General features: G+C 37.7%; 1 protein-coding gene across 2 annotated transcripts in view; it reads right to left on the bottom strand.

Annotated features, from left to right (window-relative positions):
• Positions 1-27,405, bottom strand: part of ADIPOR2 (adiponectin receptor 2) — a 102,351-nt gene that overhangs the window by 37,233 nt on the left and 37,713 nt on the right. For both annotated transcript variants that reach the window (XM_080810692.1, XM_080810693.1), the window contains exon 2: positions 8,460-8,712. In XM_080810692.1, the coding sequence (XP_080666818.1) occupies positions 8,460-8,630 (171 nt within the window). In that variant the 5' untranslated portion in view covers positions 8,631-8,712. The remainder of the gene's footprint in view (positions 1-8,459; positions 8,713-27,405) is intronic.

Below are 27,405 nucleotides of genomic sequence, written 5' to 3'. Positions count from 1 at the left end.
CATCCTTGATTGCCCTCTTTTCTTCACTCCACATCAAATTCATCAGGAAGTCCTGTTGGCTTGACTTCCAACATATACTGGGAATCCCTCCATTTCTACTGCTACTACCACCCTGTTTCAAGCCAAGATCTTCTCTCACCTAGAATATTCAATAGGTTCCTGTCCTTCCATTCTGTCTTCTCACAGTTCATTCTCCACATCCAAAGTGACCTTTAAAAAATCACAATCCCTCCCTCATGTTTAAACACCTCAAAGGCTGTCCACTTCCCAGCGGATTTTATTAAAATAAAATCTAAACTCCTTCTATATACCTATATGATCTGGTCCCTGTATGGCCTACTGACCTCAACTCATTTCACTCTTTCTTCTTGTTCCTCATGCTCTAATTGCACTGGCTTTCTTTCAGTCCTCAGGGTGAAGAAAAGGAGCAGGGAGGAGGAGACAGGAGCCACAGAGGGGAAAAAGCTTATTCCACCTGTGGCCCCCTATACTAGCTTTTTCCTCTACCTGGAAATACTCTTCCCCTAGCTCTTGGCTGATTCCTTATCACTCAGGCCTCACCTCAAACATGATTTCCTTAACAACAGCTAAAGAACGGGGGGGGGGGGGGGCTGATAGAGCACCCAGGATTTTTAGGGCATTGAAAGTGAAAGTACTCTGCATAATACCATAATGATGGACATATGTCATACATTTGTCCAAACTCACAGTATATACAACATCAAGAGTAAACTATAATGTAAACTATGAACTTCAGGTAATTACAATGTGTCAATACAGGCTCATCAATTTTAACAAAGACAGCACTCTGGTGGGGGATGTTGACAGTAGGGGAGGCTAGGTTATGTGTGAGGGCAGGGAGTATGCAGAAAAATCTGTTTCCCCTCAATTTTGGGGGGAACCTAAAAACTGCTCCAAAAAAAAAAAAAAGTGTTTTCCAAATTCTCTCACCTTATTACCTTAGCATACTTTTCTTCTCATAGCAATTATCATTTTTTATAATTAGCTCATTCATTTATGTGTTTCAGGGGTTTATCGTCTGTGTCTTCACCTTTGCACTTGCAGGCAAAAATCATGGCTCTTACCCATCACCGTATTTCTAGCGCTCAGAAAGGCACCTGGCCAGAGCAGTTGAACAGGGCCCTGGAGGCTGTGCACAGCACAACTTAGATGGATCACCATAGATTATGATTTGATGAAATCTCTTGGGAAATTTGCAAAATGACAGACCTGGATCTGAAAAAAATACATTCCTATAATACTTACATTAACAGAAGGTATAATAGTTTTAGATACACTATAATGACAATGTGCTACTGAGGTAGTCAGAACAAATATCAGCACTTGCTGACATACATGGTTAGGTACTTTGTTGTGGGGGCCATCTGTGCATTATAGGATGGTTAGCAGCACCCATGGCCTCTACCCACAAGATGCTAGTAGCACAACTCCCCTAGTTTTGAAAACCAAAAATGTCTCCAGACGCTGGAAATTCCTAATGGTAAACCACTAGAATGGTCGTTTAGGCTTTCACTAAGTTTTCTCATCTATAACACACAGAGACTCAACATATCATAGAATAGCCACTTCAAATGCACACACTCATTTACACCGTATTAGGAAACCTCTGGATATTTACACTACTAAGTTTGTTTTTGTTTTTTTAACACAATGCTCATTATTAGAATTCAGGAAAATGGTCCAGAACAGAAAAGCAAGCACCAAATCTAAACACAAAGAATTTTCACAAGTTCTCATATTATTCATAAAATATGCATACAAAAGATACACACAATGTTATTGTTGCTCTTTTTCAGAGAAACTGATGTACTGAAAAGTTCTACGAAGATATAACCAGGAGTTAAACAGAAGAACCTACAACTTCCAACTGTCATTCTAGTATTCTGTGGTATAAGAAAATTCTCTCCAGCATCTGATGCAGCAATGAAACTGTGGGTTTTTTTTTTAAATTTTATTTATTTATTCATTTATTTGAGGGGAGCAGAGGGAGGACAAGCAGACTCCATGCTGAGTACGGAGCCCAATGTGGGGCTTGATCCCATGACCCCAGCCGAAAGCGAGAGCTGGATCCTTAACCAACTTAGCGACCCAGGTAGGCACCCCTAGCACTGAAAATTTATTTTATGAAGTACAATAACCTATATAAAGATACTGGGATAGGGAATGGCTTTTTCCTTACAAACTGTGGCAGATTACATATTAAACTTTTCAATTATTTACTCACTCCTTTCCCACAGAGAAATAGAATCTCCATCCCATTATCTTTGGACCTGGCCACATAAGTGCTTTGACCAATGGAACATAAGCAAATGTAACTTACATCACATATGAGCAGAAACTTTGAATGCAAATATGTGATTTGATTTGTTCTCTGGGACTTCTGCAATCTGCCATAAGAACATGTCCCAGAAAGTTTCCTTCAGTCTGGATCCCAGAATAAGAATATGCATGGAGCCGACCCACAACAGAATGGCAATCTAAAGCAGTCACACTTGACCTACAGCCCTAAGGTATGTTCCTATTGTACTAAGTCCTACAGCAAAAGCTGACTAACACATGGATATACTTTTCTGGTGCACTAACATTAAAATATTTACATAACTCTAAATTTCACTGTATATGACTTTATAAAGTTGTTCTCTCTCTCTTGCTCTTTCTTTATACACACACACACACACACACACACACACGCAATCTTAACTTCTGCTTTTAACATTCAAAATGCATATTATGAACATTTTTAGAGATTAAAAAATTACCAGAACATCTATCTGCACTGAAGATAGTTGTGTTACAATTCTCAGTTCACATTATCATATTTAAATACCACAAAAATAAGCAAAGTACGGATTCCAAGTACAGGTCCAAAGAATCTAGGAAAGATTCTCCGCAAATCTGGAGTTAGAATATAGTAGGCCTGGGATGTCTGAGTGGCTCAGTCAGTTGGTGTCTGCCTTTGGCTCAGGTCATGATCTCAAGGTCCTGGGATCAAGTCAAGCATTGGCTCCTTGCTCATGGGGGAGCCTGCTTCTCCCTCTGCCTACCACTCCCCCTGCTTATGCACACGCATGCTCTTTCTGACAAATAAAATCTTTTTTAAAAAGGAATACAGTATGCCTTGGTGTCCTCCAATTTAGTCTTAGTATTCTTTAACAGCCCAAAAACACCTAAAAAATAAGTACATAATCTACACATTTGCTGTCCATTAAATGCAAAATGTACTCATTTATAAAAGGAATAAGCAAAAAATTAGAGGCTTTATGTAATTCTAATTTTATTATTATTCTGTGTGGGAAACCAAAAAGTTTAAAATAATTTCAGCATATAGGAAACACACTTGGAAAAAAAGTTTACTTGTTTGGCTGAAACCTCTTTTTACATGACAGAGAAATGACTGCTTATTACACATGCCATGAATATTTATCACCTACTATTCACAATGTGATCTACTCCAAGGTCTGGTTTCTGTTCCCACTCCTCTACCAAAATAGCTCTTGTTAAGTTCACCTATGTGAACACCGTGTTTCCAGAACCAATGGTCACTAGTCTATCCTTTTTGTCCATGATCTCTTTAGCAGCTCTAGAAACAAACCAATCACTGCTCCCTCCCCTTCTTCTTGAAAGACTTTCCTGGTTTTTGTGATATAACACTTTCCTGGGTTTTCCTCCTACCTTACAAGAGTCTCTTAGCTTCCTCTACTTGCTCTCTCTCCTTGAAATGCTCTGTGAATGCTGGTGTCCTTCAAGCTGGATCCTAGGGCCCTTCTCTTTTCCCTCTCTTCTCTCTTCCTCTCTTAAATAACCTTAACCATTTCAATGGTTTTAAGTATCATCTACATTGCAGCTAGCTCCTAAATAATTACTACCTGTCCAGGCCACTCTTAGGAATGCCAACTATCTTCTAGACACATCCACTAAGATGTCTCACATGTGCATTTTATATTTAACACAGTCAAAAGCAAATTCTTGATCCTCCCATCTAACCCTACTTCACCTCCAAACTTATCCTCTAGTTTTACCCATCTCAGAACACAGAATCATACCGCAGCAATCCAAGTATTCACGTCATCCCTCAGACGGATTCTTGTCCTTTCCTTCCCTTCTCCCTTAACTCATCATATCCAATCTACCAGCAAGTTGTCAACTCTACCTCCAAAGCACAGCTCAAATGTATCCACTTCTTGCCAACTCAACTATCACCATCAACCCAGAATAAGCTACTCTCATGAATTTCTGAAAGTCTTTTGACTCATCTCCAAGTTTCTTTCCCAACCAACAGCCCCCAAAATCTGCTGTTTTCACATAAGAGCCCAAAGTGATCCTTCTAGAATGTAATAAAATCTTATCACTCCATTACTAAAACTTTCCAATAACCTCCAACATACTTTCTCCATATCACAGTCAACAAAGGTCATTACCTAAAATTTTTTCCTCGTTTCTTACTATCCTCCCCCTTTCCACACTTCTTAAATATGCCAAATTCTTCTCAGATTCAGGACCCTGCACACACTACTCCTATCAACTGAAATCCCCTTGCACACACTTCCTCCTTTCCTCTTCCCCAACTTTTCATCAGTCTTTACTAAGCATTCAATTACACAATCACTTCTAGAAACTGCCAGAGGTACTAATAATCAAAAAAGAACTGAAAACAGTTCTTTAAATTGGATATTAGTATATTTCAGAATACTTCAATGTGAGCCACCCAGCTGGCTCAGTCAGCAGAGCATGCAACTCTTGATCTTGGGGTTGTGAGTTCAAGCCCCACACTGGGTGTAGAGATTACTTAAAAACAAAATCTTAAAAAAAAAAAAAAAATTCAATGTGTACATTCTGGAAATCCTTGAGACCATTTCTTAGTATCAAAAAATTGATAAAAATATAGAATCCTGGGGCAGCTGGGTGGTTCAGTCAGTTAAAAGATTTGCCTTTGGCTCAGGTCATGATCTCAGGGTCCTGGAATCGAGCCCTGCATCAGGCTCCTTGCTCAGTGGAGAGTCTGCTTTTCCCTCTCACTGTCCCTCTGTGCATGTATGTGCACATGCTTTCTCTCAAATAAAATCTTTAAAAAAAAAAAAGGAGACTCCTATCATAACTGGAAAGGAACACAGGTATCATCTATGACAAATATAAATCAAGGATAATTAAGTAATTTTTTCTATTTCCAAGGGTAGATGATAGGTCTCCTGACCCTGTGTTCAATAACTTAGTTAACCCTCTTCCAATTCTGTTTACTATATCTCCATTTTCTTTAAGATAACCCCAACATTTAAAAAAAAAAAATCCCTAAATTCATGTGGAATGACAAAGGGCCTCCAATAGTCAAAACAGTATTTTTTTTTAAGAGGGAAAGTGAGAAGAGACTTCCTGCTGAGCAGGGAGCCCAACATGGGCTTGATTCCAGCACCCTGAGATCATGACCTGAGCTGAAGGCAGACATTTAACCAACTCAGTCATCCAGGTGCTCCTAGTCAAAATAGTCTGGAGAAAGAACAACAAAGCTGGAGATATCCCACTTCCTTCAAAACATATTACAAAAGTACAGTAAACAAAATAGTATGGTACTGGCAGGAAGACATACAGACCAGGGGAACAGAATCGGAGCCCAGAAATAAAATCACGCATACATAGTCAAGTGATCTTCAGCAAGAACAGCAAGACTACTACATAGTGGAAAAGAGGCTACAGAGTCTCTTTGATAAATGGTACTAGAAAACTGGATACTCAAATGCAAAGGAGTAAAACTGGACCCTTACATAATACACAAAAATCAATTCAAAATGACTCAACTCAAAAAAACCTAAATGTAAAACCTGAAACTATAAATCTCCAAGAAGAAAATACAGGGGAAAAGTTTAAGTTTTATAACATTGGTTTTGGCAATGATTTCTTGGATATGACACCAAAAGCACAAACAATAAAAGCAAAATTAGACACGTGGGATTATGTCACCTAAATAACTCCTGCACAGCAAACAATCAACAGAATGGACCTATGGAATAGAAAATATTTGCAAACCATATTTGGAGTTAATATAACTCCCAAAACTCTACAGAGTTTGGGCAAAGGATATGAACAGACATTTCTCCAAGTATATATGAAAAGAATGCTCAACATTCATCATCAAAGAAATGCAAAGCAAAACTCCAATGAGGTACCACATCACATCTGTTATCAAAACAGAAAATAGTAAGTGTGACGAGGATGTGGAGATATTAGAACCCTTGTGCACTACTGATGGGAATATAAAATGATGCAGCTCCTGTGGAAAACAGTATGGAGGTTCCGCAAAAAAACTAAAAATAGAACTGTCATATGATCCAGTAATCCTACTTCTGGGTATATACAAAAAAGAACTAAAAACAGTACTGAGAGCTTTATTTACAATGGCCAGGAGGTACGAAAAACCTAAATGTCCAGCAGCAGATGAATGAATAAGGACAATGCAATAGTATTTAGCCTTAAAAAAGAAGTCTTACCATATACTACAACATATACAAACCTTGAGAATATTATGCTAAGTGAAATAAGCCAGTAATAGGAGAGATACTGTATGATTCCACTTATATGAGAAATCTAAAGCAGTCAGACTCATAAAAGCAGAAAGCACAATGGTAGCTGCCAAGGACTAATGGGCAGAGAAAACAGCAAGTGCTACTCAACAGCTATCGAGTTTTCAGTCATCCAAGCTATAAAAATGCTAGAGATCTAATGGACATATAGTTAGCAATCATTCCTGTTGTACTTATTTTTTTTTTAAAAGGTCTCTTTATTTTTTTTTTTTAAGATTTTATTTATTTATTTGACAGAGAGAGATCACAAGTAGGCGGAGAGGCAGGCAGAGAGAGAGGAGGAAGCAGGCTCCCTGCTGAGCAGAAAGCCCCATGCGGGGCTCGATCCCAGGACCCTGGGATCATAACCTGAGCCGAAGGCAGAGGCTTAACCCACTGAGCCACCCAGGGGCCCCTCCTGTTGTACTTATGGTAATAAAAAGGAAAAAATAAAAAACCACCTCCAGTCACTCATCCAAGCTTAGTGAAAGTTCTCATTAGTAAAATAACAACTGTTTAGGCCTTAATAGCAAATGAGGGAAACAGCTTGCTCAGCTTAGATAGGGAAGTCTTAACTGCTAGTACACATTACTTTAAAATGGCAAGAAAGCAAAGTCTTAAGTGTGGATGGAAGTTCTTGCCCCAGATATCTGTCAAACTTCTTTTTAAACAGTAATAATGCCAGTTTAAAGAACAAATAATATTATACTTATTGTAGGAAAATAGGTGCTTTTTTAATCCTACTGACCTATTCTCTGTATGTGTGGGCACATACACACACACATGCACACAAATCTTTCACTGTAATACAATCTAGCCAAGAAGATGAAGGTGGCTTATAAAGTGTTCCTAAGAAGAGAAGAACTACCTTAAATTTCCTATATTGTACCTATATTGCTACAGTGCTCTGATGAAATTCTTGTAAAAGACCTGAAAGGACAAGACAACCCTCTGGAGTTCAAACCAACACCACTATTACCCATACAATAACTATATTTCTTAGGATGATAAAAATCCAGTTTGGAGTAGAGGCTTTCAAAATGTGTAAAGTACAACCCACATTAAGAAATGCATATATTATTCATATCTACATACATACTTATATAAAACTAAACAATTTCATCAAATAATATAGTATAAATGTATATTGCTATACACATGCACCTCTTTGTTCTCTTGCTGTTTAATTTTTTAAATACTACTTATAGTACCAAAATCAATTTCACAACCACTAATGGAAAACTACAGTTTGGGATACACTGTACTAGAGCCACAACAGTGAACACATTCTATGGAATTCCAAGGATACAAAGCACATAACAAAATGTATAAAACAATGACTTTCTGATGCTATTCACAGATACTTATATCTTTGCTCTCTAGGCATAGTTGTTTAAATAATTTAAAGGCTGCTCTTTTCTCTGGGAAGTAAAAGGAAAGATTAAAATCTGCCTTCTGTTCCCAGAATTCTAATGACCCCCAAGGTAGACACTGGAGATAAACTATATCTGAAGAAGTAGTTCCAGCACAGAGTTAGAATTTCTCCAAAAATACAAAAGATAATATCATAACTAAAACATGGCTGAATTATAAAGATTAAATAGTAACTATAAAAACCCATTTCCTTTCTCAAACAAGATAAAGCAGATTAAGTATTTTAGGGTCAGCAGAAAAGGATTAACTATAACATCAAATAATATCTAGTTAATTTTAAAATAAGACTCTAATTTATCCTGAACAAAAACTTACAAATGTGCTCAATATTCCTTTTTGAAACCCCATCCTCTCTCCAGCAATGTCCCCATAGTTTTTCTTTTCCTAAGTATCTTTCCTCCAAACACATTCCCATAAATGCTGTTTTATTTATCATCCTTCCCTTTAACTTACTTTTTTATGATGAGAAGAAAGAACAGATGCTTCTAAAACAGGTTCCAAACTTCCTTGGTGGCTGTCATTATCACCTCTCCTTGTACCATCCAGTTGGTGTCCTTTTCTGAGCCTTATATCTGGCTCTGGAGTCCTGCTGCACCCCAATCGGTTTTCTGCTGTCTGGTTCATGGGATATCCAAGCCTTTCTTACAAAGAGGTCTTTCTTTCTGTCCCTTCTGGGAGTATGGACTTTCTGGATACTGAGTTGACCCTAAGGAGAAGAAAGTTGTAAATTAATATATTTTAAATAAACACATTAAATGAGTGCTGGGGGAAGACATAGGTTATATTATAATACACTCAAACAATAGAATACCCAGCAATCATTAAAAATAATGCAACAGGGAGCCTGGGTGGCTCAGTCAGTTAAGCATCTGCCTTCAGCTCAAGTCAGGATCCCAGAGTCCTGGGACTCCCTGCTTAGCAGGGAGCCTGCTACTCCCTCTCCCTTTGCCCCTCCTCCAGCTCAGGTGAGTGGAGAACTCATGGGGCACCTGGGTGGCTCTGTCAGTTAAGCCTCTGTCTTTGGCTCAGGTCATGACCCCAGGATCATGGGATCCAGCCCCACATCAGGCTCCCTACTCAGGGAGAAGCCTGCTTCTCCCTCTCCCACTCCCCCCAGCTTGCATTCCCTCTCTCACTGTCTCTCCTTCTGTCAAATAAAACAATAAAATCTTAAAAAAAAAAAAAAAGAATAAAACAATGTATAAAATATCTATATTTGCTAACAGGAAAGATGGTCAAAATCAATTTTTTAAAAAATCAGGATACAAGACAACATGTATACTGTTCCCAAAAGTTATAAAAGTATAATTGTATACATAAACAGAATAATTACTAGAAAGTATACAAAACTGTGCTCTTGGTACCGAAGTACACAGGGAAGAATCTAAGGTCTGAAGTGAGAAAACTTTTCATTTTGTTCTGCCTGCATTTTTTTTTTTTTTACAATATATCATTTTACAATATGCCATTACTACTTCAAATATACCAATTTACAATACATCACTTTTTCAACTAAAACCAGGCCAAACTGTAGAAAGAATATGTGGATTTTATGCATAATAGCTGGGTCTTACATACCCAGTCTCATTTAAACATCACAATGACCTCAAAGGGTATATTTGAATTATCTACTTTTCAGGTGAGGAAGCCAAAATTCATCATACTTCATAGGAAATAAACAGGACAAAGTCTCTGACTTTCATAGCACATATTATTGGTAATGTTTTGCATTAAAGTTCCTTAACTGTCTGACATTTCAATATTTGAGTTGTTTTGAATTCTAACTAGACTAACCTGGAAGGCCAGAAACTCAGGACTGAAGCATACTTCTTTTACACTCCTTAAGTTCCCAGAAAGTGCTATCACATAAATGTTTAATGAATATTTGACAGATAACATTTAAATGTTCTTGAGTGGTAAAAACTCTCAGAAATCATCACTCTATCTCTAAATTAGGCTGTAGTAAGTCCTTGGAGTTCAATTATTTCACATCCTTGGCCCTCTACCTCTTAAACTCACAGTACAAAAGCTTAACTTAGACATGTAGTCACATATACTAATAAGGTCATTATCACAGCCAATCCAACTAGAAACATAAACAGAAGAAGCTCAGGTATGTGTTATGCATAAAAGCTCATGAGATTCAAAGTTCTTCCTGGAGGAAAGGAGGAGTAAGTGGGAGGGCCTGGATAGCATAAAATGAGGGTAAAATGGGTATTTGGTGTTTTATATATATATATATATATATATATATGGACTAAGAATCAGCCCTAGAATTCAAATTAGACTAAAAATCAGCCAACTGTTTGTTTCATACAATCATGTGAATTTGCTGCAGGACTTCTCCAAGGGCTTTCAAAGTTTCTGGAGCAAGAACAAACACAAATCTTTAAGGATCTCCAAACCTTAGCATGTGCCTATCACACAATGGCCTCCGCAAGCATATTAATAATAATGAGATTATAAACTGTGGTATTAATGCCCAATTCTAAAAGAGAAAGCAATGCTAATAACTTACATTTATTTATATACAGCTCACAAAACTATTTCATACCATATCATTATGTTTCAGGGGAAAGGAAGCTAACATTTACTGTGGATCAACAACTGCACAAAAGTAAATTCTGTACCAGAGATTTTACATGCAGTATCTCACATAATAATAATATACAGTCACCACCCTGAGGTGTTTTATCCCCCATTTTATAAATGGGGAAACTGAAATTTGGCAGATTAATTTATTCAAGCCATTAGTCAATAAAAATAAAGAGGAGCTGCTGGAATTTACACCCATGTCTTTCTGGCCCTCATAATGTTCATGTTTTTTTCTACTACCCAAAAGATTAAGACAAGGGGAAAAGAGATAAAAATTTGAACCCTAAAGTCATTTGGCTTATGTGGCAAGTAAACTACAGAATCGGAATCTTTATTCTCAAACTGTAGCCAGTAAAATAAAGCTTTCTGCAAAGCAGCCTTGAAATATGACCACACCAAACTTCTCATAAGCAGGAGCTTTATATGGAGGAGTGTTGTTCATTTATGAGAATATTAATGGAATATTCTATTAGTTAGAATTGTTTTGTAATCCGCAACTCAGAAAAAGCAAGCAAATAACAAGAAGTTTTCTGAAAGAATTTGTAAAGGATTCATCTTAAAATAAAAAGAAGAAAATCAATTTCCAGGAAAGGCCTGAGAGATCAATATACATTCCTATCAGCAATGCTTTCTAAATTTACAAGTAAAAGAATAAACAAAATAAGGCACTGTAAAATCTTCAATCAAAAAATTTTAGTTTTATTCACTACTTTATATATACAAAGCAAGAAGGCCTACCACAATGTTTTAGTTTCAATAATAAGATTATTGAAGAAGAAAGCATTATGTCGGCCTTCAGGTTGCTAAAGATTTAACAAAAGCCTCCCAATCCTAAAACACTCAACAACTGTAATGTACTATACATTTTAGTTAATTTGCATTCTACTATAGATAAAATGAATTGCTCCTGGATGCAATGCTTTGAAATCAAAAGCACTGATACTAAGGTCTAAGGTAAAATTACAGTTAAGGTAAAGGTGTCCTTCCTCACCACCATTATTTAATTCTGTCCTGGCGGTTTCAGATAATTAAATAAGAGGTGAAAATGAGGATTAAAAAACTCTTAACTACTTACAGATTATATGATGCCTTAGCTAAAAACCCAACAAAATCAACTAGGAAAAAAATCATGAAAAAATTTATCAATGGATAACAGCCTGCATCCCATAATATTTGATTACTACAGGAAAAATTAATACACCACAATAGGGTAAAAGGGTAAAATGCTTCAAAGCAAACCTTAAAATTCTAATGAAGACCTATAAAAACTGGGACTAATAAAAAGAGTTCTGCAATGCTTACAGAATATCAACATTCAAATATCAATCACTTTTTTATGTACTAAAAATAAACATGTGGAAACTGAGACTTAGAAAAATAACCATTTAAAATTACTCCCAACAAAATTAAATACTTAAGTATACACTTAACAAAGTATGTACAGGATCTGTTTGCCAAAAATTACAAAATGTCGATGAACAAAAACAGCAACACACCATATTCATAGACTGGAAGACTTAATAAAGATATCAATTCTCCCCAAATTTTCTATAGGCTTAAATGCAACTCCTATCAAAACAAGATAATGGCAAGCTTACTCTCAAATCTATATGGAAGGCACAGGGTCTACCAAAAACAACCTTGAAAAATAATAAAGTGAGAAAAATCCCTCTATCTAAAATGAAGGCCTATTATACAGCTACAGCAGTCAAGACAGTGTGATAGTGGAAGAGGAAAAGACTGATGGAACAAAACAAGAGATCCAAAATGTAGACACACAAATACACCTAACTCTTATTTTAAAGATATGCAAAAGCAATTTATTTATTTTTTTATAATTGTTATTTATTTATTTATTTGTCAGAGAAAGAGCATGAACACATACAGGCAGAGGGAGAAGCAGGCTCCCCACCAAGGAAGGAGTCCGATGTGGGACTCAATCCTAGGACCCCAGGATCATGACCTGAGCTGAAGGCAGATGCATAACCAACTGAGCCACCCGGCATCCCTGCAAAAGCAATTTAATGGAAGGACAGCCTTATCAACAAATATTGAGAGCCACCTCCACCCCCACAAAAAAAAAAAAGAAAAAAAGTTAAAAGAAAAAAGGGAGGCCTTCAACCTAAACCTCACGTTATACAAAAGTTAGCTCAAAATGGATAATGGCCTTTTTTTCTTTTTTTAAAGATTTTATTTATTCATTTGAGAGAGATACAGAGACAGAGAGAGAGAACAAGCAGGGAGAGGGAGAAGCAGACACCCCGTTGAGCTGGGAGCCTGACATGGGGCTTGATTCCAGGATCTGGAGATCATGAACTGAGCTGAAGGCAGAGGCTTAACCAACTGAGCCACTCTGGTTCCCCGACAATGCCCTTAAATATAAAATGCAGAAGCATATTTTCTTTAAAAAAAAAAAAAAAAACACAGGAGAAAACCTTCATAATCTAGAGCTACCAAAAGATCCATAATAGGAGAAAAAATAAATTGGACTGCATCAAAATTAACTTTTCTGTGAAGCCCTCTACTAAGAAGTTGAACAGACAAGTTGTAGAATGAGAGAAAATACTTGTAAATCACATATCCAACAACAATTATCTAAACTATATACAGAACTCAAAAATCCAACAGTACAAAAAACACTCCAACTAGAAAATGGACAAATGACAGGAACAGGCCAGAGGATATACGAATGGCAAATAATCACAAGAAAAGATGTTCAATGTCATTAGCCGTCAGGAAAATGTAAATTAAAACCAAAATGAGCTATCGCCACAAGCTTAATCAGAATGGTTAAAATAAAAAACAGTAAGAACAAGAGAATGACTTCCGGCATGACAGTGTGAGGAGCTCTGCTAACATGCTCCCCAATGAAAATGATAAAAACTAAAACAAAACATTAAAAGCCTCTGGAAACAGTCCTAAAGGTAAACAGCAAATAAAGAAACATTCAAGATTACCTATGAAAATTCAGTAAGAGAAGCAAAAAGTCAATAGTCTCTGAACTAAGATGTCTCTCTTCCTCCCCCCTCCCAACTCAGAGGAGCAGAGAATCTACTCCAGACTCCTGCAGTCAAAAACAAAGGGCCCCTTGGCCTCCAAGGGTAGACGGAGAGGAGAAGGGAGTTGAGGGAAATTGGAAGGGGAGGTGAACCATGAGAGACTATGGACTCTGAAAAACAACCTGAGGGTTTTAAAGGGGCGGGGGGGGGGGGGAGGTCGGGGGAACCAGGTGGTGGGTATTAGGGAGGGCACGGATTGCATGGAGCACTGGGTGCGGTGAAAAAACAATGAATACTGTTACGCTGAAAAGAAATAAAAAAATTAAAAAAAAAAAAAACAAAAAACAAAGGGCCCCTTGGCCTCCAGCACCCAGATGAGGTTGGGAGGAACAGAAGGATATCAGTATTTCTCATTCTGCCTCTGGTACCTATTGCCAAGGCTAATCCCAGATAAACAGTTTACAAGTAGGGGCACTCTTCCTACTACTAGCCCTACTTACAGAATTCAGGCAACGGCTACTTGACAATGTTATGCTGACAATACCAGGGCACTGATCATTCTTGACCCAGCTCATGAGGTGGAGGTCCTACACCAGGAGAAGTAAGCTGAGAGGACCCAAGACCAATGCCCACTGGCCCACCAAGCACCCATCTCAGAGTGCGGCTGTTACTCAGAAAGGATCTTGTCGTTGTCTATCCCCTTATCTCCAGAGGCCCCCTTTAGAGATTTTGCCTGGGGGAAAGAAGCAGGAAGCGGGTGGGCAGGTATGCCTAATCTCTTCCCAAAAGGCTTAACTTTATTTGCAAGGCAGGGTGAAGAAGTCTAAAGGCATTCTAAAACCAGTGGAAATATTGGAGCAGAATCAAGATATAGACTGAACTAGGGGTACCTGGGTGGCTCTGTCAGTCAAGCATCAACTTTTTTTTTTTTTAGTGGTTTTATTTATTTGTCAGAAGGGGGGCACATAGCTGAGGAGCTGCACAGGCTCCCTACTGAGCAAGGTATGCAAATATGCCCAGTATGGGACTCAATCTCAGGACCCTGGGATCATGACCCGAGCTGAAGGCAGATGCTTAACTGACTGACCCATGCAGGCGTCCTAAGCATAGAATTCTTCATTTCAGCTCAGGGAATGATCTTAGGGTTGTGAGATTCAGCCCCACCTCAGACTTTGCACTGGGCATGGAGCCTGCTTAAGATAATTCTCTCTCTCCTCTCCCTGCCCCCCTGCCTCCAAAAATAGGAAAAGAAAAAACCAAACTCTAGGCAGGCTAGTTTGCAAAAGACAACGAGGGAATAAGATAACTGGTAGGAGTTCTCCTGGTGTCTAACAAAAATTAAACACGAAAACCCAGAAACCATTCCTTCAAAGGAGCTGGAATTTGATGGGATTAGTCTGCAGAACCATTATAGTCCAGGGCATTCTTAAAATCATTAGGGCAATTAGCTGGCAATTAATGAAGTTTTTAACAGCTGAGTGTGGTCAGGGAAACAGAAAAAAGAGAACCCAACCCTTATCACGTTAGATTATCACCTTGGATAACTGTGGGCATATCCAAAATCATACCTCCCTGAGAAACAATATCAGAAGCTGAACACTAATGGGGAAAGACACGAACTAAAACAATCTGTCACCAATCCGTTAACATGGCAAGTTAACAAGCAAAGAGCAAACACTGGAAGAGGGGGTCCAGTACCTAGAGTTGCTACATTATCTAAAAGGTCCAGTATCCAATAAAAAATTAGGAGGCATGCAAATAAACAGGAAAGTATATCCACTAATGGGGAAGAAAGAGAAAAAAAATGGGTAACAAAGGTGATCAAAAGGTACAGTCCTGGGGATATAATGTACAGATATTAACTATAGTTAATAAAACTGTATTGTATCTTTGAGAGTTGCTAAAAGGGTAAATCTTCAAAGTTCTCAACACAAGGAAAAGGTAAAAGAGTAAGTCTCCAAAGCTCTCGTCACTACACAAGGGGGGAAAAAATAGGCAACAGAAAATATGTGAGAGAGACTAGATGTCAGATTTACCAAATAAAGACTATAATGTAGCCATTATAAATATGTTCATACAACTAAAGGAAACTATGACTAAAGAAGTGAAGGAAGGCACAATAACAAAGTCACATCAGAGAGCTCAGCTGGAGGAGCACCTGACTCTTGATCTCATGGGTCATGAGTTTGAGCCTGACACTGGGTGTAGAGATTACTTAAATAAGTAAATAAAAACTTAACAACAATGTCACATCAGAAAATATCAATAGAGACAAATTAGAAAAAAGAATCCAACAGAAATTATGGTATTAAAAAGTATAATAACAAACTTGAAAGTCATTATATGGGCATAACAGAATTGCAGAACAAAAAATAAGCAAACTTGGATATAGATAAGACCTTATGCAAACCAAAAGACAGAAAGAAAAGTAGTAGTAAAATGAAGAGACCCTCAAAGGTCTTCCAGAAACCATGAAAAGTATAAGAACATAAGAGGGGGTGAGAAACCTCCAAATGCCCAGGTTCAGCATACAGGTCAGCCACCGGTCATGTCCTCTTAATTACCTACTCTTAAAAACCATCAACGTATAATCCTACATCCAGCAAAACTACCCTCCAGAAGCAAGGGAGAAATCAAGACATTTACAAATAAACAAAGCTGAAGTCCTCTGTGATCACTAGACCTGCCCTGCAAGAAATGCTCAAGGGAATTCTACAAGGTGAAATGAAAAGGAACTAGACAATACTCTGAAACTATACAGAGAAATAAAGAATTATAAATAATTATAAATGGTTTGTAACTGTATTCATTTTCTATGTGATTTAAGAGACTAATTTGTTCTTTTAAGATTGATTTGAGAGAGTGAGTGAGCGAGCAAGCACACGTGCTTGTGAGTGCAAGGGACAAAGAGAGAGGGAGAGAATCCGCAAGGAGACTCCCCATTGAGCATGGAGTTCAGTGCAGGACTCAATCCCAGGACCCCAACGATCATGACCTGAGCCAAAATCAAGAGCCAGATGCCCAACCAACTGAGCCACCCATGTCCCAAGAAACTAGTAAATTTAAAGGAAAAAACTAGTGTTAGTTTAACAGCGAGTACTACTGTAACTTTTTTTTAAAAGGTTTTATTTACTTATTTGTCAGAGAGAGAAAGAGTACAAGCAGGTAAACCTGCAGGCAGAGGGAGAAACAGACTCCCCACTGAGCAAGAAGCCCAATGCAGAACTTGATCCCAGGACCCTGGGGCCATGACCTGAGCCGAAGGCAGCCACCTAACCGACTTAGCCATCCAAGCATCCCCAACATTAAGGAATTTAAACAATGCACTGCAAATCACTGCATGTTTTTGTTGTTGTTAATCAACAAACACAAACAGGAATGCAGGAAGGAACAAAAAAAGCTACTGGGTATATAGAAAATAGCACAAACAGGCTGAAAGTGAAAGGATAGGAAAAGATACTTCACACAGATACCAAGCAATAGAGTGCAGGAATGGCTGTACTGATACTAGACAGAACAGACTTTACATCAAAAAAATATTTTAAGAGATAAAGAAGGATGGGGCGCCTGGGTGGCTCAGTCAAGTGAGCATCTGCCTTCAGCTCAGATCATGATCCCGTGGTCCTGGAATCAAGTCCCGCATCCAGCTCCTTGCTTCCCGGGGAGCTTGCTTCTCCATCTGCCTCTACTTCTCCCTCTGTCTCTCATGAACAAGTAAGGAAAATTAAAAAAAAAAAAAAAAAAGACAAAGAAGGACACTGTATTGAAATGCAGAAAGGAATACTTAATTTCTTGTTATGTTCCAAATCCTTGGAAATTTTTAAAAGGTGCTTATACATAATGCTTGTGGTAATAAAACACTATATTCAGAGATTGGGATTAATTTCATTATTTGTTAATCTTTAAATTTATTAAATTTATCTTAGAACAGATACATGAAGTACAAAATTCTGATCTTAGAGGAAGAGTTTTCAGTCTTTACTATTGAGTATGATGTTTGCTGTGGGGGTTTTTTTTTCCATATGACTTCTATGAAGGTTTCCTTCTGTTCCTATTTTACCGAGTGTTTTTATCATAAGAGGGCACTGAATTTTGTCAGATGCTTTTTCTGCACCATTTGTGATGTGCATGTTTTATTCCTTCATTCTGTTGATGTGATATTTTACATTTTCACATTTTTTTACATTGATTTTACATGAGTAGTGGTCTCATCCCTCATATATACACAATGACAGAATTAAAAGACTCATCATAAAATGACAACTCCAAAGTCACATTTTTAATGTAATAAAGGAGTTAAACTATTTATATACATATAATTCTTGTATATAGTATAGCCTGTTTATCACATACAGCTCTCTTAAGCCAGACCTTTATAGAGACAAATCACCGAAAATGATTTTTAGTTTTAACATTTCAAAATAACTCGTATCAACAGTACATGGATAGCTGAGTTACATGTCTCACAGAATATAAGCTACTGTTTGCCAATGCCATCTGACAAACTTTGGACTGTCATAATATAATCTCTTTCTGGGACACCTGGGTAGCTCAGTTGGTTAAGCCTCTGCCTTCAGCTCGGGTCATGATCAGGATCATGATCAAGTTCTGTGTCGGGCTCCCTGCTCAGCAGGGAGACTACTACTCCCTCTCCCTGCACCTCCCCTCCACTTTGCTTGTACTCTCTCTTGCTATCTCTCTCTCAAATACATACATAAAATCTTTTTTAAAAAAAAAAATAAAATCTCTTTCCACAAGCAAGTTTTTTAAGTGATTCTCAAAGAGCTGTCCTTTGCAAATGCCTTTAAAATTGCTATATTCTCCCTAAAGAAGAAAGTAACACTACTAAATCCTTTAATTTCTAACTCTTCACAAGGAAAGGAAAACAAAACTTGGTCATCTTGAAATAAAGGTTGCTATTATTAGCCTTACTTTTGTACATTCTATTTTTCAGATTTCTGAATTACTATGTCCCTGAATGTCTTCTATTAGATGTTTATTTTATGGACAGAGGACCTAAGCCTCAGAGGTGGAGATCTAACCACAAAAATAAATAGCAAAAATCAGATCCAGGGGAACCTGGGTGGCTCAGTGGGTTGAACCTCTGCCTTCAGCTCAGGTCATGATCTCACGGTCCTGGGATCGAGCCCCACACTGGCCTGCTTCCCCCTCTCTCTCTGCCTGCCTCTCTGCGTACTTGGGATCTCTCTCTCTCTGTCAAATAAATAAATAAAGTCTTTGGAAAAAAAAAAATCAGATCCAGATCTCACAACTCTGACTCCCCACTGAGTTCAAATTCTTGAGAGAGAATGTTTAAATTCCCAAAAAGACAGTCTTAACCTAGCTCATCTAGGATAGTTCATCTTTACCTATCATTATGTTAACATATACCAACTTTCACCTAAGGGCTGCTCCACTTTAAAAACATTTACCTTGCAATAAAGAGCTCTAGCTCTAAAGAAAATCACTTAATGGCATTCATAGTCATTCCATCAAACCTGACATTTATTTTTTTGTAAGAGTGTCCAGGGCTTTTTAGTTCCAGACAAGTTATTTGTCCCAAAGGTACACTTTCTGGCAAACTATGAATTCCCTATGAATTTCCTACATTCCCTATTTTCAAATAGTTGTAAGCCTGTCAGTTGGGACACTGAATTAAACCAAACCACTGTGTATTTGCCTTACATTTTCCTACTTAAGGATTTAAGGCTTCAATTTTCCAAGTTGTATTCTCCAACTTGCTGATACAGCAATCAATTTGCTAAATACACAGATTTACTAGCCTTAGTGGACAGTATTACACATTATTGCTAAAGATATTTCTCCCTTATCCCAAATTTCTATATCCAACCCATTAGCAAATGCTACAGATTTTACCACCAAAATACCTCTCAAATTCTTTTCTTTTCCTTTTCTCTATCACTTCTTTGGCCAGGTTATCAGTATCTCTGATACTCTGTGGGGCTCAATCCCAGGACCCCTGAGCCGAAGGCAGATGCTTAACCATTTAAGCCACCCAGGAGCTCCTGAAATCATATTTTTACTTGTTTTCTTTTTTATTATCTATCTTCCCCCACTAAACCATCAGTTCCAAAAATGCAAACCTTATCTGTCCTGTTCACCACACGTATCTCTAACAGTGCCTGTCATGTAGTACATCCTCAAATTTTACCTGATGATTAAATGAAGCTTCCATTAGAAATTCCTTGGTACTGGGTCACCTGAGTGGCTGAGTATGTTAAGTATCTGCCTTCAGCTCAGGCCATGATCTTGGGATCCTAGGATTGAGCCCCACTTCAGGCTCCACTCAGCGGAAATCTGCTTCTCCCTCTCCCTCTGTCCCCAACCCCGCCCATCATGTGCACATACCCTCTCAAATTAATTTTTTAAATCTTAGAAAGAAATCAATCAATCCATCCATCCATCCTGGGGCACCTGAGTGGCTCAGTGAGCTAAAGCCTCTGCCTTCGGCTCGGGTCATGATCTCGGGGTCCTGGGATCGAGCCCCACGTTGGGCTCTCTGCTCAGCAGGGAGCCTGCTTCCCCCTTTCTCTCTGCCTGCCTCTCTGCCTACTTGTGATCTCTGTCTGTCAAATAAATAAAATAAAATCTTGAGAAAAAAAAAAGAAAGAAAGAAATCCTTTGGTGTCATGGACCAAACTCTGTCTCCCAAAATTCATGTTAAAGCCCTAACTCCAAGTACTTTAGAATGCTGAGTACTATATTTGATGACAGGGCTATTAATGAGGTAATTAAATTCATAATGGCAGGGCCCTTATCAAATATGACTGGTATTCTTATAAAAAGAGGAAGACACCAGAGATGCACATGCATAGAAAAAAGGCCATGTGAGGACACAGCAATAAAGAGACTGTCTACAAGCCAAGAAGACAGACCTCAGGAGAAACCAAAACTGCCAACAACTTGGTGTTGGGCCTCTAGCCTCCATAATTGTGGGAAAATAAATTTCTGTTGTTTAAGTCACCCGGTCTGTGGTATTTTATGGAAGCCCTAGCAAATGAATACACCTGCCTTTCAACAGTAGCACATTTCTTCAGAAATAAACGAAAATAAATTACATAACAACGTTTATCTCTAGTAGTAGACATCATAATGGCCCTTTAGATAGTCGTTGACCATTTAATTTTTAACCACTTAATAAGCAATCTCAGGAAACAGCTTCAAGAACATACAAGAACTAGTCAGTGTTCAGGACCCTCAGGCAGGATCAACAAACTTTTTCTGTAAAAGTCCTAACAGTAAACATTTTAGACTTTGCAGGCCATAAAAGGCATCTGGTACAGCTACTTAACTCTGACACTATGGTGCAAGATTGGCCTTAGACAATACATAAGTGAATGGGTGTGGCTGTATACGAATGAAGTTTTATTCATGGACACTGAAATTTACATGTCATATCATTTACATTCATATGTCACAAAATAACTTTTCAAAACTATTCAAGAATGTAAAAACCATTCTTAGCTCATGAGCCTGCAGGCTACATTTCACAACCCTACCCTAAAACAGAAAATTTATCATATCCATTTTACAGATGAGGGAATCTCCAGGTTTCCCCTACAGAGCAATGATTAATATAGCATCCCAATGCTTAGACTACAAGTATGTTCATCTATTTCCGTCTACAAAACTATGCAAATAGCAGAACAAAAAGGTGCCACAGTTTGGGTTTATTCTATCCTGAAGAACTCTTTCTTTACCAAACCTAAAAAAATCACTATTCTTCCTTAAGTTATATTTCTTCTCACACCATGAAGGAAATTGGGGGAAAAAAAATTATATAAATTGACAGATCAGATGACATATCCCCCTATTAACCCAAGAGTGGCCAGAAGGCACCAGAAACAAGATACAGAAAAACATAACACCATTAGATTTTGGTTTAATAAAGATTTTCTAAAATGGAACAAGTGACCCAAAACAAAATTTTTAAAACCATCCAAGGTCACAATTCTGTAACTGTTTCCAGATGCCTTCTTTCTCTGCATTAAACGATGACCACAACCTTTGTTTTTTAACTCTTTAAAAAAAAAAATTTTTTTTTTGCCTCTTCTCAAGCTTAGGTAAATGGAAAATACAAAAGGCATTGAGAGGAATCCTCACCAGTAAGAAAATGGCTATCAGAGTATCAGAAAACAGTGGCTTAAATTACCTTTTGAAAAAGTTAAACAGAAGGGTATGTATTCAAAAGAAAATTTTCAATCTAGAGATAAGAATTAAGTTTGGCAACCAAGTCAGACCTGAAACTTATGCCTAAAAATTCCTCTCTTTTTAAAAGGTAAGGTAAGTAGGGGCACCTGGGTGGCTCAGTCAGTTAAGTGTCCAACTCTTGATATCAGCTCATCATGATCTCAGGGTATGGGATCAAGCCCCTCATCAGGCTCCATGCCCAGTGTGGAGTCTGCTTGGGATTCTGTCTCCCTCTGCCTTGCTCAATCAATTAATCAATCATTTTAAAAAGAGGTAAGTAAATTATGGTGGTAAAGTAGAATAATGTCCCCCACCACCAAAGATGCCTACACTTAATCCCTGGAACCTGTAACTATGTTATGAAACATGTCAAAAAAGAATTAAGGTTGTACATGGAATTAAGTACTTGACGTTTAAGAGTATAAAGGAGCACTGAGACCAAAAAAGTTTGCTAACACCTGAGCTAAATAAAAGCCTTCAGCAGACAAGAAATGAACTGAGATAGTGGAGTGTGATTTTGATTCTTTAAATTTCCATCGAGTCTTTCACCATGTCAAGACAAACTTATATTTTTATATTTGTAATTTTTAAAACCATTTAATTAAGCTCAAGTTAAAACAAGGTAATGTCTCACCCCTACTTAAGATCTTAAAATGACTGCTCAAAGCTTGCAGAATAAAGTAAAAAGTCCTCAGTGCAGCACAAAAAGCATCCAATCTTCTCCTTACCAGAAAGCCACTTCAGGTACACTAGTTTTCTAGACTACCCAATGTACTCAGCTCCCTCTCGTCTCTCCAGGTGTCTTCCATGTTGCACACGGTCTGGAACCACCTCCACCTTCATTTTACTAACTTTCTCCTTTTTCAGAACTCCAGTCAGGAATCCATCCCCATCTCCTCCAGGAAGAATCCTAAGATAGGGTAATTACCTCTGTGTGTTATCATGGTTTCATCTGCAGCAACCCACTGTTTCCTTACTTAACTACTGTTCCCACTTGAGTATGAGCAGAAGTATAAGAACAGAGAGCAGCACTTTAATTACCTTTTAAATCCACAGCCAAGTTACACTTCCTGACACAAAATAAATTTTCAAATGTCTTCTGAAAGAATTCATGTTCTTTAACTTAGGATGTTCCTTTCAACTCTGGGGCGCCTGGGTGACTCAGTTAAGTGTCTGCCTTTGGCTCAAGTCATGATCCCAGGGTCCTGGGATGAAGCCCTACAACTGGGCCCCCTGCTCAGCGGGGAGCATGCTTCTCCCTCTGTCCCTCTCCCTGAACTTGTACACTCTTTCATTCTCTGTCTCTCTCGAATAAATAAAATCTTTAAAAAATTTTTTCCCTTTCAACTCTGTTACTGCCCCCCCAAAAGTCATCCCCCTAAAAAGAATTTTTATGGCAATATAAAATTAAAAAAGAAATCTTGCACTGAAGAGAATATCTCACTCAAAAACTGTTTTTTTAAGTGACCTGCCCCCAAATTTACTTAACAAAGATGGACTTTTTGTTGTTATTAATTAATGCAACTATTAATTTCCATTTTTAAGAAAAGTATTCCTTTGCTTTTCAAAAGAATATGAATACAGAAATTTAGTGCCAGATCAAAATAGAGAAAAATATTCACGAAAATGGCTTCATCATTCAACCAGAAGAAAATCTCTTAACTGTACCCACTCCATTAATAAACATGCCTATGAAGCTGCTAGATAGTTTTGAGTAGCAGAGTTCACTGACCCCCAAAAGGTCATCACCTGGGGAGAAAGGAGGAACCAGCGTAACTACCAACCTTAGATAAGATGACTTCTCCAGGCTGGAGAATACACGTATTTACTTATTTAGTATTTTATTCTTTTAGGCTCTGGAATTCTCCCAGACACTCTTTACAAAATAAAAAGGAACAAAAATACAAACTCCCAGGGCACCCGGGTGGCTCAGTCATTAAGTGTGTGCCTTCAGCTCAGGCTCAGGTCCTGGGATCGAGCCCCACATCAGGCTCCCTACTCAGCAGGAAGCCTGCTTTACCTCTCCCACTCTCCCTGCTCGTGTTCCTGCTCTCACTATCTCTCTATTGCTGTCAAATAAAGAAATAAAATCTTAAAAATCTATATATGAACTCCCTGGGGAGGGAAAAAGGAGTTGTTTTGGTTTTCTCTAAAACAAGAAATGACAGAATTAGAGCTTTTTTTGGCCCAACATGAAAAATTAAATTCAATTTATAAATAAAACAGAAAATAATAAAACTAAGGTGTGAACATAAGGGAATAACACATTAAAATCAAGTATTGATAATATCCTAATATACTTCCACCCTGGAATAGAAAAAATAATCAAAAAAAGTGAATCTGACATATGGCAACTCTAAGAAGACACTGACCAAATCCTCAATTCCAAGTAAGACTATATAAAGAGTAGGAGTAATGCTGTCAGTAAAAAGTCAGTTTGTAGGGGCACCTGGGTAGCTCAGTCAATTAAAGTATTTGACTCTTGATTTTGGCTCAGGTCATGATCTCGTGGAGCATACTTAAGATTCTCTCTCCCTCTCCCTTCTACCCCTCCCCCCCCTGCATCCCCCCCAACCTAGGTACATGTGCTCCCAAATGAATAAAAGTCTAGGACACCTGGGTGGCTCAGTTGTTCAGCATCTGAGTCCCACACTGGACTCCTTGTTCAGTGAGGAGCCTGGTTCTCCCTCTGCCTGCTGCTTCCCCCGCTTGTGCTCTGCCCACCCCCTCCCCGGCAAATAAATAAATAATAAAATCTTTAAAGAAAGAAGGAAGGTCAGTTTGTATAACAAACTGTGTTTTTTCCATTACAGGAAGACTAATAAACAACTCACTGGTGTACTCCTTTTCCAGCATTTCTTTAACAACCCATCTTTCTATATGGTAAACTTGGAAATTATAAATAACACCATGAAGACAACTTCATACCAACTCTAGAAGGAACTGACTGGTTTTGAAACACAATTCAGCAGAAAACCTAAAGCCTGATAACAAACACATATTTTCTACATGACAAATTAATAACACTCATCCAAAAAAAAAAAAAAAAAAAAAAAAACCCTGAACTATGAACCGTGAACTATGAAAAGAACTATAAAAAGAGTGCTGAGGGGCGCCTGGGTGGCTCAGTGGGTTAAGCCTCTTCCTTCAGCTCAGGTCCTGATCTCAGGGTCCTTGGCTCGAGCCCCACCCACATCAGGCTCTCTGCTCAGCGCGGAGCCTGCTTCCCTTCCTCTCTCTCTGCCTGCCTCTCTGCCTACTTGTGATCTCTGTGTCAAATAAATAAATAAAATCTTAAAAAAAAAAAGTGTGCTGAAAGAAAAAATATTTAGATACTGAATATCGAACAAAAGGAGACCACAATTTCAAACAGAAATAAATACATGTTATTTAATATAAACACATGCTGTCAAGTACCCATTCTCTGATTTATTCTTCAAAACAACTGCAAAGATTCAATACTTGTCTTCTACAGCTGAGGAGTCTGAGGCTCAAACAGGTTGAGCAGGTAACTCAAAGCCTTGAAGCTGGCAAGTAGAACAGAATTCAAACTCAGGTCCTTCACACTTTCTCCATTCAGCCATAATGCCCTAAGCAGAAATGAAAATAGGCCAAAAATATGCACAGTAATGCTGACCAAATTTTTTGTACCAAAAATAAGGGTACATGGTTTAGCTAGAAATGTATTTTCCTAACTTTAAATTTCTGTATTTGAAATATACCTTCAAAAAGTCCAATTTTATGACCTACAAAAAAAAGAAAGAAAAATTGATCCAGTAATTCTACTGATAGTTAACTTGCAAAAAAAGAAGTTACTGCAGGTCTCAAGAGTTTAATTATTACCCTTAGGGCTATATCCAAGAGCATGCTGTCTCAAGGAAAGCCTGTTTCCCTGCCTATAAAAGGAAGTATATGTGAAAGAATCTTATTTAACTAGACTAAATGCACACTCAGACTCTAACATAGTAAGAGGAAATTAAGCATGTATCAAAACTATATCTAAGGCCTTCAATAAACAATTACATAAAGTTCTGAAGTAATCAAGAACAGAAGATCCAGATGACAAACACTAATTTCTTGCGTTTTCAGAAGTACACAGTATCACCACTTTCTTAGTGAAACCACTGAGAAGCTTAAAAACAAAGAAGTTAGACCTCAGAATTATACATATAACCAGTGTTACTCTTTTCTGGATAGCAATATAAACTGTAGTAAATCTCCAGTGTACACAGAACAGGATCTGGATCTGTAGTCCTAGTACATAAAGAACTACCTAAAAAAATGGCCTTGACTTCTTGACCTAACAACCCTACTCTTTGGAATTTCTCCTTGAAATATATACTAAAGCAATATAAAAAGGGGAAATCTATATGCACAAAAGCATTTTATTTTAGGGAGAAAAAATTAAAAAGCAGTTAACCAATAACAAAAGAATGGTAAGCCACATCCACTTTTTTCATTAGAATATTCAGTGCATTTAGAAAATAGACAAATATGGTCTGTTTACAGTATCTTAAAATTAAAGAGCAAGACAAAATGCTTATTACAATTAAATAAAAACAAGCTTTACAGATATATAAAAATGTGTGTGCCTAAGTATGAAAGTTAAAAAGGCAATTTACCTAAATGAGTTGAAAACTTAGGTCCACACAAAAAGTTGCACAAATGTTTATAGCAGCTTTATTCATGATTACCAAAAGTTGGAAGTAAGATATTCTTTCATAGGTGAATGGATAAACTGTGATACATCAACACAACAAAATATTACACAGTAATAAAAAGAAACAAGCTATCAAACCATGAAAAGAAATTTACATAAAGGAAACTTACACAAATACTGCTAATGGAAAAATGCCAATCTGAAAGGCTACACATTGTATGATTTCAACTATATGACATTCTAGAAAAGAGAAAATTAGGGAGACACTCAGAAGATCAGTGATTAACAGGAGTTCAGGGGAGAGAGAGAGATGAATAGGTGGAGCACAGGGTATTTTTAGGGCAGTGAAACTATTCGGTATGATACTGCAATGGTGGATACATACACATTTTCACAACCCACACAAAGAATAAACCCTATTGTAAACTATGGAATTTATAGTTAATAATAATATATCAATATTGGCACATCAATCATAACAAATATACTACACTAATGAATGATAACAATACTAGAGAAAACTAGAGGGGATGAGAGAGGGTATATGGGAACTCCCTACTTTCCACTCAGTTTTTCTAACAACTTAAAATTGCTCAAAGTAAGAAAAAAAAACAAAAACAAAATAACAAAGTATTGGGGCATCTAGGTGGCTTAGTTGGTTAAGTGTCTGCCTTCAGCTCAGGTCATGATCCCAGGGTCTTGGGATGGAGACCGACATTGGGCTTCCTGCTCATCAGTGAGCCTGCTTCTCCTTCTCCCTCTGCCTGCCACTCTGCCTACGTGTGCTCTTCGTCAAATAAATAAATATTTAAAAAAACAAAAAGTATTAGTTTTTTTAAAAAGAAACTTTCACAAAACAAGAGATAAAAACTTTCCCAAACAAAAGCTAAGGGAGTTACTCACTACCACACCTGCCTTACAAGAACTGTTAAAG

Source organism: Martes martes, assembly GCF_963455335.1.
Source record: "Martes martes genome assembly, chromosome: 8".
Classification (NCBI taxonomy): Eukaryota; Metazoa; Chordata; class Mammalia; order Carnivora; family Mustelidae; genus Martes; species Martes martes.
Note: the sequence above shows the minus strand (reverse complement) of the source record. Positions and strands in the feature narration are given on the sequence as shown.